We start from the raw sequence: 12,952 nt of genomic DNA, 5'->3' as shown, positions 1-12,952 counted from the left end.
CCACCAACCCAGAGAGACAGAAACATACACATGATCCAAAGCTGCAAACGGTTGCTTTTCAGACCAGCCAGATGTGTTAGGGCTACCTTGCATGTTGCAGTGTTTAATTTCTACACCAAGCTAAAATCCTGCAACTTTACCAGGGCTTTCTGCATCCGTTTTCTTTGCAGGATTACAACGGGCTCCTTTGGACAGTGAGCATGGGATGTGGAATTAAAAACTTCCTTTCTTGGCAATGCTCTTTGTGTTCAATGAAACAGTGCCATCTAGTGCTGCTGATGCTGAGCAATTAAGGTTTATTACAGCTTATCACTGACCGTTTTGAAAGCGGGATAACCGGGGGAAAGCACGGGAGACATCCTGGAAGTTGATGATGTGCTATAAAGGACATGCAAACTTCCGTGAGTGGCCAGTCATGAGCATGCAATAAATTGGTCATATGGAGATGCCCTCAGTCATAGCCCTCGTGCCTGTCTAAGCATGTAAACGTCTCACCTGAGGAGACAGAATGCTCAACTGGCTCTCCAACAGAAGCATGAACTTCCATCTGTCTAGAGGCAGCTCTGCAATTCACAGGTCTGCCAGAGAGTTAGTCACATATGTCCAGGCAAGGCATTTGGATGTGACTGAAAGAGCAACTGGTGCAAGCCATCCTGTGTCTGGAAACAAAGATCTGTAAGCACCTTCGTTGATTATCCCTAGACTGCTCCAATGCTTGGTTTATCCAAGTTCTTATAGAGTAACTCAAATGCGCATCTCTGGTAACAATGATGCCCCTGAAGTCAACATTCATTTGTACAGGATAATGAAGTACCTCGGCATTTCTCCGCTGGGTTTGAGGATAAAGGATTTCCAAAGAATCCATCCCTGCACTTGCATTCCCCTGTCAAGCGGTTGCAAATCCCAGAAGCATTTGGGTCAAGGCTGTGACACTGACATGGTTGACAGGGCCGTATTAGGCCGTTCTCACCCAAGGGGTCTCCAAAGTAGCCATCGCTACACAACTCACAGCGATATCCTAGGAAGGAAGGGAAGGAAGGAGAGGCAGATGAAGCCTTGAACCAGCAGCACACGAACTTCCTCTGTAGCGTCCCCCTTGACACTAGGAACGCTGAGCACAGGGCTCTGCCACCAACTGCAGCACACGAAATTTCCACCATCTCCAGTCCACGTGGTACCATGTGCACATGAACTGTCCACAAACTGCTGCAATTCAAATTGTGCAGGGTTATCAGTTCAAATTATTTCCTGGGTTCTTTTCCTTAGTATGCCTAGAAATGATGCATGCACTTTGCAAACATTTCGCAGAAAGACTGTTTGAACCTGGAGAAACATGAGATGTTGGGAGGCCAATGCGGTGTATGTAACAAAGCCGATGGCCCCTTCTTTTAATGAAAAGCAGCTTCAGGAGGGAATAATTTGAACCACAGAAGCACCTGGGAGGAGAGGGGAGCTTCACCCTTTGCCTGTCTGCTGTTTATCTGCTGCAGCTCACCCTCTCTAAGCTGCTTTTCCTTGGGTGGGTTTCTAGACATGCATTTGCAAGGGCAGTTCCTTTGCATGCCTTCACACTCTGCAGGACACCAAGAAACCCTAGCCTTCTGGTCCTCCAGCCCTGGCCTGTGCCACGGAACTGCAGATTGTAGCATCTACCTAGGCAGAGAAGAACCCTCAGGCCCTGGACTAATTCTGCCCACCCAGGCTGGCCATTGGATCCTCCTGGACATGAGGGAGTATGAGAGGGCTTCTTGTTCCAGTTGAGCCTTGCCTGAGCAACACGGTCTTCCTGAGCTTTGGTATGTTCCTGCATCCTTTGATTATTCTCTGGTCCTGACTTGTAGCTTGCTTCTTGTCCTTTGGCCCTGACTTGCCCTTTGGTCCTGACCACTGGCTTGCTCCTCAGTCCTGCTTCCTGGCTTGACCTTCGGCTCTGACGTACTCTTTGGTCCTGACTACTGCCTTGGTTCCTTGACTCTGATACCTGGCACAGCTCCTGGCTCATCTCAGACCTCTGCCACCAGCTCAGCCCTGACATTGGCTACATTTGATGGGGGTCAGGCGGTGGGGCTTGTGGACTTCATTAAGGACCTCTCCCTATCTTTCCCCACACACCATAATTCAAGGACTGCCTGTGTCTGTGCTGTAAAACTTAAGGCTGCAGGTAAAGGTTATACATCAAAATCGGGTCATTACCACTGGCTCCAGAAGGGCAGTCATCGCAAACTACTTCCTGTGTTCCTGGCAGCACTGAACAGCCATAATCACTTCGGCATGGGCAGGGCTGGCAGCTCTGCGGGTTCCAGGGGAGACTGTAGAAGCCAGTCGGGCAGGCAGCACTGATGTGCTCCTTGTTTTCATCTCCAGAATAGCAATCTCCTGGACAGAGTTGGACAGAGAGGAAAAAGGAGCAGGTTAGAGTGGAGTTCGACAACACATGGTTCATTGTTTGAATGCGGCCTTGATGGGGGCCTTTGTGCAGCTTACATTAGAACCCTGAGAATCCCAGCTTAAAGAACAAAGCAAAACAGTCTTCTTTCATTGGTGGTGGTGGGAGTTTGAAAATATGATGGCAAAAAAAAAAAAATCTGAAAGAAGGAAACACTACTAAAGCATGCATGTGTACATCGGCATGCATCTACACACACACTGAACTTTACTGATTTCTAAAAACTATACATCACCTTTCCCAAACATAGTGCCTTCTAGATGTTTCAGAGTACAACTCCCATCTTCCCTGACTATTGGCCATGCTGGCTGGGGCTGATGAGAGTTATCGTCCAAAACATCTGGAGGGCGCTATGCTGGGGGAGGCGGCTGTACATCAAAAAGTCACTGCTTTGTTGTGCCGAAGGGGCCTGCATAACTCAGTGAAGCCATAAGCTATGCTGTGCAGGGCCACCCAAGATGGACAGGTCATGGCGGAGAGTTCTGACAAAATGTGGTCCACTGGAGAAGGAAATGGCAACCCACTCCAGTATTCCTGCCACGAAAACCCCACGGAACGTATCACAAGGCTAAAAGATATGACACCGGAAGATGAGCCCCTCAAGTCAGAAGGTGTCCAATATACTACTGTGGAAGAGCAGAGGGAATTTCCAAGTAGCGCCAGAAAGAGTGAAGCGGCTTGGCCAAAGCCAAAAGGTCACTCAGCTGTGGATGTGTCTGGTGGTGAAAAGAAAATCCAATGCTGTAAAGAACAATATTGTTTAGAAACCTGGAATGTAAGGTCAATGAATCAAGGTAAGCTGGAGGTGGTCAAGCATGAGATGGCAAGATTGAACATCGACATCTTGGGAATCAGCGAACTAACATGGACAAGCATGGGCGAATTTAATTCAGGTGACCATTATATCTACTACTGTGGGCAAGAATCCCTTAGAAGAAATGGAGTAGCACTCATAGTCAATAAAAGGGTGGGAAAAGCAGTACTGGGGTACAATCTCAAAAACGATAGAATGATCTCAGTACGAATCCAAGGCAAACCATTCAACATCACAGTAATTCAAGTCTATGCCCCAACCACTGAGGCCGAAGAAGCTGAGGTTGATCGGTTCTATGAAGACCTACAACACCTTCTAGAACTAACACCAAAAAAAGATGTCCTTTTCATCATAGGGGATTGGAATGCTAAAGTAGGAAGTCAAGAAATCACCAGGATAACAGGCAAGCATGGCCTTGGTGTACAAAATGAGGCAGGACAAAGGCTAAAAGAGTTTTGCCAAGAGAACACGCTGATCATAGCAAACACTCTTTTCCAACAGCACAAGAGGCGACTCTACACATGGACATCACCAGATGGTCAATATCGAAATCAGATTGATTATGTCCTTTGCAGCCAAAGATGGAGAAGCTCTATACAGTCAGTAAAAACAAGACCTGGAGCTGACTGTGGCTCAGATCATGAGCTTCTTGTTGCAAAATTTTGGCTTATATTGAAGACTGTAGGGAAAACCACTAAACCATTCAGGTATGACCTAAATCATATCCCTGATGAATATACAGTGGAGGTGAGGAATAGATTTCAGGGATTAGACCTGATAGACAGAGTGCCTGAGGAACTATGGACAGAGGTCTGTAACATTGTTCAGGAGGCAGCAACTCAATCCATCCCCAAGAAAAAGAAATGCAAGAAAGCAAAGTGGCTGTCTGACGTGGCTTTACAAATAACTGAGGAAAGAGGGGAAGTGAAAAGGAAGTGAGAAAAGGGAAGATATACACAACTGAATGCAGAGTTCCAGAGAATAGCAAGGAGAGACAAGAAGGCCTTCTTAAATGAACAATGCAAAGAAATTGAGGAAAACAATAGAATGGGAAAGACTAGAGATCTTTTCAAGAAAATCGGAGATCTCAAGGGAACGTTTTGTGCAAAGACGGGCATGATAAACGACAAAGAAGGCAGGGACCTAACAGAAGCAGATGAGATTAAGAAGAGGGCGAAAGAATACACAGAAGAACTATACAGGAAAGATCTGAATGTCCCTGATAGCCATGATAGTGCGGTCACTGAACTTGAGCCGGACATCCTAGAGAGTGAAGTCAAGTGAGCCTTAGGAAGCATTACTAACAACAAAGCTAGCGGAGATTACAGTATTCCAGCTGAGCTATTTAAAATCCTAAAAGATGATGCTGTTAAAGTGCTGCACTCATTTTGTCAACAAATTTGGAACACTCAACAGTGGCCACAAGACTGGAAAAAGTCAGTTTACATTCCAATTCCAAAGAAAGGCAATGTCAAAGAGTGTTCAAACTACCGTACAATTGCGCTCATTTCACATGCCAGCAAGGTTATGCTCAAAATCCTACAAGTGAGGCTTCAGCAGCATGTGAACCGAGAACTACTGGAAGTACAAGCTGGGTTTCGAAGAGGTAGAGGAACTAGAGATCAAATCGCCAACATTCGCTGGATGATGGAGAAAGCATGAGAATTCCAGAAAAACGTCTATTTCTGCTTCATTGACTACGCTAAAGCCTTTGATTGTGTGGATCACAACAAACTGTGGCAAATTCTGAAAGAGATGGGAGTATCAGACCACCTTACCTGTCTCCTGAGAAACCTGTATGAGGGTCAAGAAGCAACAGTAAGAACCGGACATGGAACAACCGATTGGTTCAAAATTGGGAAAGGAGTACGACAAGGCTGCATATTGTCGCCCTGCTTATTTAACTTATATGCAGAGTACATCATGAGAAACACCAGGTTCGATGAATCACAGGTCGGAATTAAGATTGCCGGGACAATTATCAACAACCTCAGATATGCAGACGATACCACCCTAATGGCAGAAAGCGAAGAGGATCTAAAGAGCCTCCTGTTGGGGGTGAAAGCGGAGAGTGCAAAAGCTGGTTTGAAACTCAACATTAAAAAAACGAAGATCATGGCATCTGGCCCCATCAATTCCTGGCATATAGAAGGTGAAGAAATGGAAGCAGTGACAGATTTTATTTTCTTGGGCTCCAAGATCACTGCAGACGGGGACTGTAGCTATGAAATTAAAAGATACTTGCTCCTTGGGAGGAAAGCTATGGCAAACCTAGACAGCATAGTAAGAAGCAGAGACATCACCTTGCCAACAAAGGTTCGTATAATCAAAGCTACAGTTCTCCCAGTAGTAATGTATGGCTGTGAGAGCTGGACTATAAGGAAGGCTGAGCACCAAAGAATTGATGCGTTCGAACTGTGGTGCTGGAGAAGACTCTTACGAGTCCCCTGGACTGCAAGGAGGTCAAATCAGTCAATCCTAAAGGAAATCAACCCTGAGTGCTCACTGGAAGGACAGATACTGAAGCTGAAGCTCAAATATTTTGGCCACCTAATGCAAAGAGAAAAGTCACTGGAAAAGACCCTGATGCTGGGAAAGATTGAAGGCAAAAGGAGAAGGGGATGGCAGAGGATGAGATGGCTAGATAGCATCACCGATGCAATGAATATGAATTTGAGCACACTCCGGAAGAGAGCGGAGGACAGGAAGGCCTGGCGTGCTATGGTCCATGGGGTCACGAAGACTCAGACACGACTTAACGACTGAACAACAATTTTTTTTTAGAGTAAATGCAATGAATTCACAAACTGATGCTTATCGTGGTCATAATCCAGGCCCATAAAAGTGATATCTAAGCGATATTCATTTGACTGGTTGCAGCTCTCCAGTTCATGATTAATTTATCTGCTGAAAGCTCACTGCTGAACATGTCACTTGCCACATGAATAGACAGTGCCTATTCCTGATAAAGGGATCTACCCCTTGAGGAATAATTGGAGTTTCCTGTTTTACTTGGTTGCCAGAGAGTATCAGGAAGTGGGTGGGAGGGAATAATAATGGAGGCACTTCCTCTGAGAAGGCAGTTTCTGTTCACAATGGCTGTTTGCCTGTTATACTGTGGTACCCTTTAGGCATCACAGCAGTAGAATGGGAGATACTTGGTTCCAGAATCCCACTGGAATTCTGTAGCGTTTAATGGTCCACCCCCACACGGGTGGGGAGCCATTCACATGAGATCTTACCAGGCCATCATGGCCTCCAATTCAGGCCAGGCAATGACTGAATGGAAAGGATTTTCACTGTTGGCCCAACCCATGCGGTAGACCTTTAAACATTACAGCAGTGCCATCCTGGAAAAGCATCTCCCGCTGCAGTAACTCGGGATATTGGGCACCTATATCCCAATGGATTTTCATCCAGATCCCCTCTGCAGCTAGGTTTTTCCACAGCCTGAAGGGCAGAAGCTCTTTTTAAAAAAACATTTAGAAGTCAGCTGAGAGGCTCAAGACTCAGAGGGCTCGTTCACATTCCGACCCAGGTGGGGATCACGTCTGTGTGGCGAAAGGATGCATGCACCCCATGTACATAGTGACATACAATGCATGCACTTTAATACGCTGGCCTGATTTATGCAGTCCTTTTTCCTCAAAAAGGGGGGAGATCGCACTAATTGGGGGTATGTATGTGTAGTGCCAGCATTAAACGTTACTTTGTACGAGTAGCAGGTAGAGATGTAAGGATCTTGAATAATCTGCTCTGTATGTGTTTTGTTAGGTATCTTCCACTGCTCATTGACGGATACAGATTTTTTCCCCCCTCCAAAAAGTATGCAAAATATCCAGCAGAATTTACAAACTTTTGTCTGTGCATAACTTTTTGCACACTTTTCTTTGGTCACAGTAAAATCAGTTAGTAGAGCACACAAAACAAAGATTGCTACACTGCAGAGGCCAAAGAGAGATCAGAGATGTGTACAGTGTGTTTTTTCATTTTGAAAAGCAGCATATATATTACTGTAATTTTATGCAACTTTTGTAGTTTTGTATGACCAAAATGACCATCTTGCAAGATGATGCTGTCAAGGTGATGCATGCCATATGCCAGCAAATTTGGAAAACACAAGAATGGCCAACAGATTGGAAAAAATCAACCTATATCTCCATACCAAAAAGGGGAAGCACCAAGGAATGTTCAAACTATCGAACAGAGGCACTTATTTCACATGCCAGTAAGGTAATGCTCAAGATCTTGCAAGGTAGACTCCAGCATTTCATGGAACGAGAATTGCCAGATGTACAAGCTGGGTTTAGAAAAGGCAGAAGAACTAGAGACCAAATTGACAATATCCGCTGGATAATGGAGAAAGCCAGGGAGTTTCAGAAAAACATCTATTTCTGTTTTATTGACTATTCTAAAGCCTTTGACTGTGTGGATCATAACAAACTGTGGCAAGTTGTTGGTGGGATGGGGATACCAAGTCATCTTGTCTGCCTCCTGAGGAATCTGTATAACGACCAAGTAGCAACGGTGAGAACAGACCACGGATCAACGGGCTGGTTTAAGATTGGGAAAGGAGTACAGCAGGGTTGTATACTCTCACCCTACTTATTCAACCTGTACGCAGAACACATCATGCGATGTGCTGGGCTTGATGAAGCCAAGGCTGGAGTTAAAATCGCTGGAAGAAACATTAACAATCTCCGATATGCAGATGATACCACTTTGATGGCTGAAAGCGAGGAGGAGCTGAGGAACCTCATGACAAAGGTGAAAGAAGAAAGTGCAAACGCTGGGTTGCAGTTAAACCTAAAAAAAAAGATTATGGCAACCAGCTTGATTGTTAACTGGCAAATAGAGGGAGAAAACGTGGAGGCAGTGACTGACTTTGTCTTTCTAGGCGCAAAGATTACTGCAGACGCTGACTGCAGCCAGAAAATCAGAAGATGTTTACTTCTTGGGAAGAGAGCAATGACAAATCTTGATAAAATAGTGAAGAGCAGAGACATCACACTGACAACAAAAGTCCGCATAGTGAAAGCAACGGTATTCCCCGTAGTAACCTATGGCTGCGAGAGCTGGACCATAAGGAAGGCTGAGCGAAGGAAGATAGATGCTTTTGAACTGTGGTGCTAGAGGAAAATTCTGAGAGTGCCATGGACTGCAAGAAGATCAAACCAGTCCATACTCCAGGAAATAAAGCCAGACTGCTCACTTGAGGGAAGGATATTAAAGGCAAAACTGAAGTACTTTGGCTACATAATGAGGAGACAGGATACCCTGGAGAAGATGCTGATGCTAGGGAAAGTGGAAGACAAAAGGAAGAGGGGCCGACCAAGGGCAAGATGGATGGATGATATTCTGGAGGTGACGGACTCGACCTTGGGGGAGCTGAGGGTGGCGACGGCCGACAGAAAGCTCTGGCGTGGGCTGGTCCATGAAGTCACGAAGAGTCGGAAGCGACTGAACGAATAAACAACAACATGACCAAAATTGCATACAATTATGGAAAGTTTAAAAAACAGTCCGCAAGGCCACAGAATCCACATGGCTCTAAAAAGCTGGTACTCTGCAGATTCTGTGGGATGGATTAATAGAAATCCAGTGTAATTTTGATCCATTGCGGACTTCTCCAACATCCCTAGTAGTAGGGGAAAGGTGCTGTCATGCCCACCCCTCCATCCCATAGACAGGATCCCTGGGTGGATCACTGTGTAAACAATCCCTAGGTTAGCTATTTGATTTGATTTTTAATATTAGAGGCCAGATTGTTGCCTACACAAATAAAAACAAAATACAATCTGTCCACAATTATATCTCCTTTGTGGATTTCCATACCAGTCTCTGGATCACAGATTCCTCCTCCCTGGCAGTTGCACAGCACACAGTTGCTGAGAGCCCCGAGTCTAACATAATTCTCTCTCTTATACCCTGGAGCACAGTTCTCGCAGAACTGCCCCTGGTATCCAGCTGGACATACGCATCGTTCCACCCAGGGGGCTGGAGTGCCAGCTGTGGGCCGTGCCGAAACCAGGACGACATTACTGAGGTGCCCAGTGCCTGAATGAACAGAAAGTACATGCAGTGAATACTCCCGAGAAGATAACATGACAAATACCGGGCATTCCAGAATTCCAGCTGGGACATGTCTAACTCAGAAAGGAGCAGCTCTCTGGGGAGTAGGCCTACAGATAGATGGATCAGTCTATTCCTGGTCTGTGTCAGTTTTACATGAGTTCATCCCTAAGTCCAGTTTCTGCATTCATCTCCATCTGCAATTTTTTAAAAACCCGCATGAACATTCATTTTTAAAGATGTATTTAAATAATATTTTGAAAGTATTTTCTCACAAAAATACACATTTCTAAGTGTATTTCCTCTCCAAGTACCATTTCTAAACACTCCCACCCACCCCCAAATACGTATTTTGGTACATTTTTTGAGGCAAGAACTGCAATGCAACATTTGCAAAAGCGCAACATCCAAAGGGTTGCACGCGAGCCTGAGAGGTGTGGCTCAGGTCAGTTCACCTCAAAAAGTGGATTGAACTAAATTCTCACACTTCCCTAGGAACAGCATATCTGCACTACAAAGTTACATTTGTTTTATATCCATTTAATTGTCAGTGCATCCTGCACAGCATCCTGGGTACTGTAGTTTGCTGAGGGTGCTGAAATTAGAGTTCCCTAGCATCCCCTCCCACTTCACAGAAAGATTGCTTCCAGTGTTGTCTGCGGAGAGGGAATAACTAGTAAATCAGCTGAAACTGTGGTGTAAGTATGCCTGTATCATTTTATCTGTTCGCTGAGGGTTTATTAGGATATATGAGGATTGTAAATAGGAACTTGCCTGGTTACTTGTGGTGGCGAGCCATTGGAATGGGCAGGGATTAGGTTGCTTGAAAAAGTCCATTAGGAAGGAATCCAGTTCCACCATACTCTTGATAAACTGGTGAGGGATGATGGGAGTTGCATGCCAACAACATCTGGAGAGCCACATGTTCCCCATCCCTCCCCCAGTCTACTGCAACTTTCCCCAACCTACCAGCCCCATCCAGATGTGCCAGGGCTACAACTCTCATAATGCCCAGACAGCATACCCACTGGATGGCTGGTAATTATGGGAGTTGTGATCTGACACATTGGGGTGGGGGAGAAGAACCAGGATGGGAGCAGTTGCCCCAGGACATGCTGCAGAATGTAGAAAGCATTTCCTGAAGGTCAGAGTTTAAAATCCGCTGTTTTAGATGAGTGATAGTGATCATCTGCTTTTCAATGTGTTTCTTTTGCTTCATGGTCTGGTTTTAAACATTTGCAAGCATCCTTTACATTATAAGACAGGACAGACATTTCAAAGCAACAGACCATCCAAAGAAAAGTACATGACCCATTCTTTAGCTCAGGTTCCACCATCCTACTCCCAACTCACTGTCTCCATAAGTGGCTCTGATCCGAAGAGCTGTCAGGTTCTCGATTAATCCACGATACTCTGTGCTACTCAGCCTAGGACTCCAGTTGCTGCTCGGCTGCTCATCCAGCCTGTGCATCGGAGACGATGGAAGAAATGGAGGATATAAGGGGGGGGGACACCTCTGCACAGCCATGCTTATGCGCAAAACGATCTTAGTGAAGACATCAAGGACTGAATGAGAAAAGCCTGGAGGACTACAAGGCACTGCTGTTGTACTATTGACCAAAGGAAAAGGCCAGAGCTGCTAGTAAGAAAGAGAAAACAACAACACAGGGAGTGTAAAGCATGTAGAATTCAGCTCCCTATGCATCGCAGAGAATCAATGAGGTCAAATACAAGACTCAGCTGTCTAGGACTTCAATACACTGCCTTCTTCGGTAATCCCAGGGTGCAATCTATGCTTCCTTAATGCCGCTTTCCCCCCACAATCGAACTTCTTACAGCCTAAGCAACAACAACAGTGATACTGAAAGACAACGAACTTAGTATAAGTTAAAGAGAAATAAGTGGGCTTATGGATCGGGAATTGATGTGTGCTTCGTCTTTGGTTTAGGCATTTTATCCAGACTGCTGAAATTATTTTCATGACCTGAGAAGGGACACACACACCCCTCAAAGGGTTGAGAGGCTCTTGGTTTAAGAGCAATGGGATCTTCACTAGTAAGCAATGGTCAAAACCATCGATTTTCAAACTTCCCACCTTCAGAGACCATTTTCTATGTTGACTAGTTTGTCAAGGAACTCCTGTTTATTGCAGAGGATTCTGGGGCAGGTATTGGGCACATTCTGTTCATGATGGGCACTGGCCAGGCCTGTTGGGCCTCAACGTCACTTTGGGTGAACGGAGAGTATGCCCTAGCATGTCCACAATGCCCCAGTGGCTCCACATTGCAGGGGAAGATCAGGTGTGTGTGTGTGTTTCCACCTGTGATTTACTCCGAGCCGGCTGCGTGTTGAGGTCATTAGGGATACATGACATCATGGCTGTCCAGCAGCCACCCTGGAGCTTATCAGGGAAAGACCGGATTTCCTGAGACTGCCTAAAGTCCGATTCTTTTCCTTAAGTCGGGTTCTCCGTGGTATAGTTGCTGTGTGCCCCAACCCCCGCATTGACCTCAGGTATGCTAGCCCTGCCCAGGGGTGTGCCTTTCACTGTGACCTCAGTCAAGTGGTGTTTCCTCCCATTGTTCTGAAGGAGGCTTGCCTTCTCAGTGACCACAGCAATAACAGAGAAGCCCCTCAACTGACACGCCACATATCAAAGCCCAATTCCTTAAATGGGATTAAGTGCAATCTCGAGGCTTCAATCCATTGCTTTAGGATGTAACTCCTTCACAGCTTCCTTATAGATATTCTGTGGGTTACAATGGGGGCTGGTTTCTGTTTTTGTGTTTACTGCTGTCTTTCCCACAACAAACCCATTACTGTCTCCTCAGAAGTAACTCCCATTGTGGTCAATGAGGTCCTGTGGGTTAAAATGGGGGCTGGTTTCCATCTTTGTGTTCTCCCCCACTCTTTCCCAGCACCAGCATATGTGTGTCTACTTGGAAGTAACTCCCATTGTGCTCAGTGAGGCTTGCTCCTGAAATGCAAGTGCATTTGGACTTTCAGAGGAAAAGAGAAGGGGGGGGGAGAAGCCTCTCTTATTGGTTGAGCAGCCCCTGCCAGTCAGATGATGTTCACTCCAACCCCCACCCCCACCAGGAAGTATGTTCTGTGAAGCTATTTTTACTGGTGCGGAGAACCTGCTTGTGGAACCCTACTCACAGCAAGGCCCATTCCTTTAAAAAAATCTGGTACTCCTCCATTAGCTTCTCCTTCCATTCTCATGAAAACACAGCTCAGGAGTGCTGGCCAAGCTGTCTTTGAGGAAAACTGTACACCAGGGGTAGGCAATGGGGTGTCCTCCAGATGTTTTGGACTACAACTCCTTTAAGCCCCAGCCAGCACAGCCAATGGTCTGGGATTATGGGAGTTGTAATCCAAAACACCTGGAGGGCACCAGGTGGCCTACCCCTGCTGTACACCATAACTCATAAGTTCACTGAGGAAACTTCCAGGCAACACCAGGGTTTCCCAGAACATAGTCTGAAAACCACAAATCTAAGCAATTTAATTCTTGTAAAATAAAGCCTGACTGAGCTTGTTCAAACATGCATGCATGTGACCTGAGTTTTCATCCTTTGGTTCTGTGACACTTGCTGATTGGAAGTCGGATGTGTGAA

The 12,952-nt window shown here is 45.8% G+C and overlaps 1 protein-coding gene across 5 annotated transcripts in view; it reads right to left on the bottom strand.

Annotated features, from left to right (window-relative positions):
• The window catches only part of LAMC2 (laminin subunit gamma 2), an 86,602-nt gene that overhangs the window by 22,947 nt on the left and 50,703 nt on the right, over positions 1-12,952 (bottom strand). For all 5 annotated transcript variants that reach the window (XM_084851323.1, XM_084851322.1, XM_084851324.1 and 2 more), the window contains 4 exons: positions 10,686-10,795; positions 9,096-9,317; positions 2,194-2,376; positions 815-1,018 (listed from right to left, as the gene is read on the bottom strand). In XM_084851323.1, the coding sequence (XP_084707449.1) occupies positions 815-1,018; positions 2,194-2,376; positions 9,096-9,317; positions 10,686-10,795 (719 nt within the window). The remainder of the gene's footprint in view (positions 1-814; positions 1,019-2,193; positions 2,377-9,095; positions 9,318-10,685; positions 10,796-12,952) is intronic.

Source organism: Heloderma suspectum, chromosome 4 (genome assembly GCF_057233095.1).
Source record: "Heloderma suspectum isolate Gila_16-S chromosome 4, 16-S_ref, whole genome shotgun sequence".
Taxonomy (NCBI): domain Eukaryota; kingdom Metazoa; phylum Chordata; class Lepidosauria; order Squamata; family Helodermatidae; genus Heloderma; species Heloderma suspectum.
This window is presented reverse-complemented; position numbering and strand designations above follow the sequence as displayed.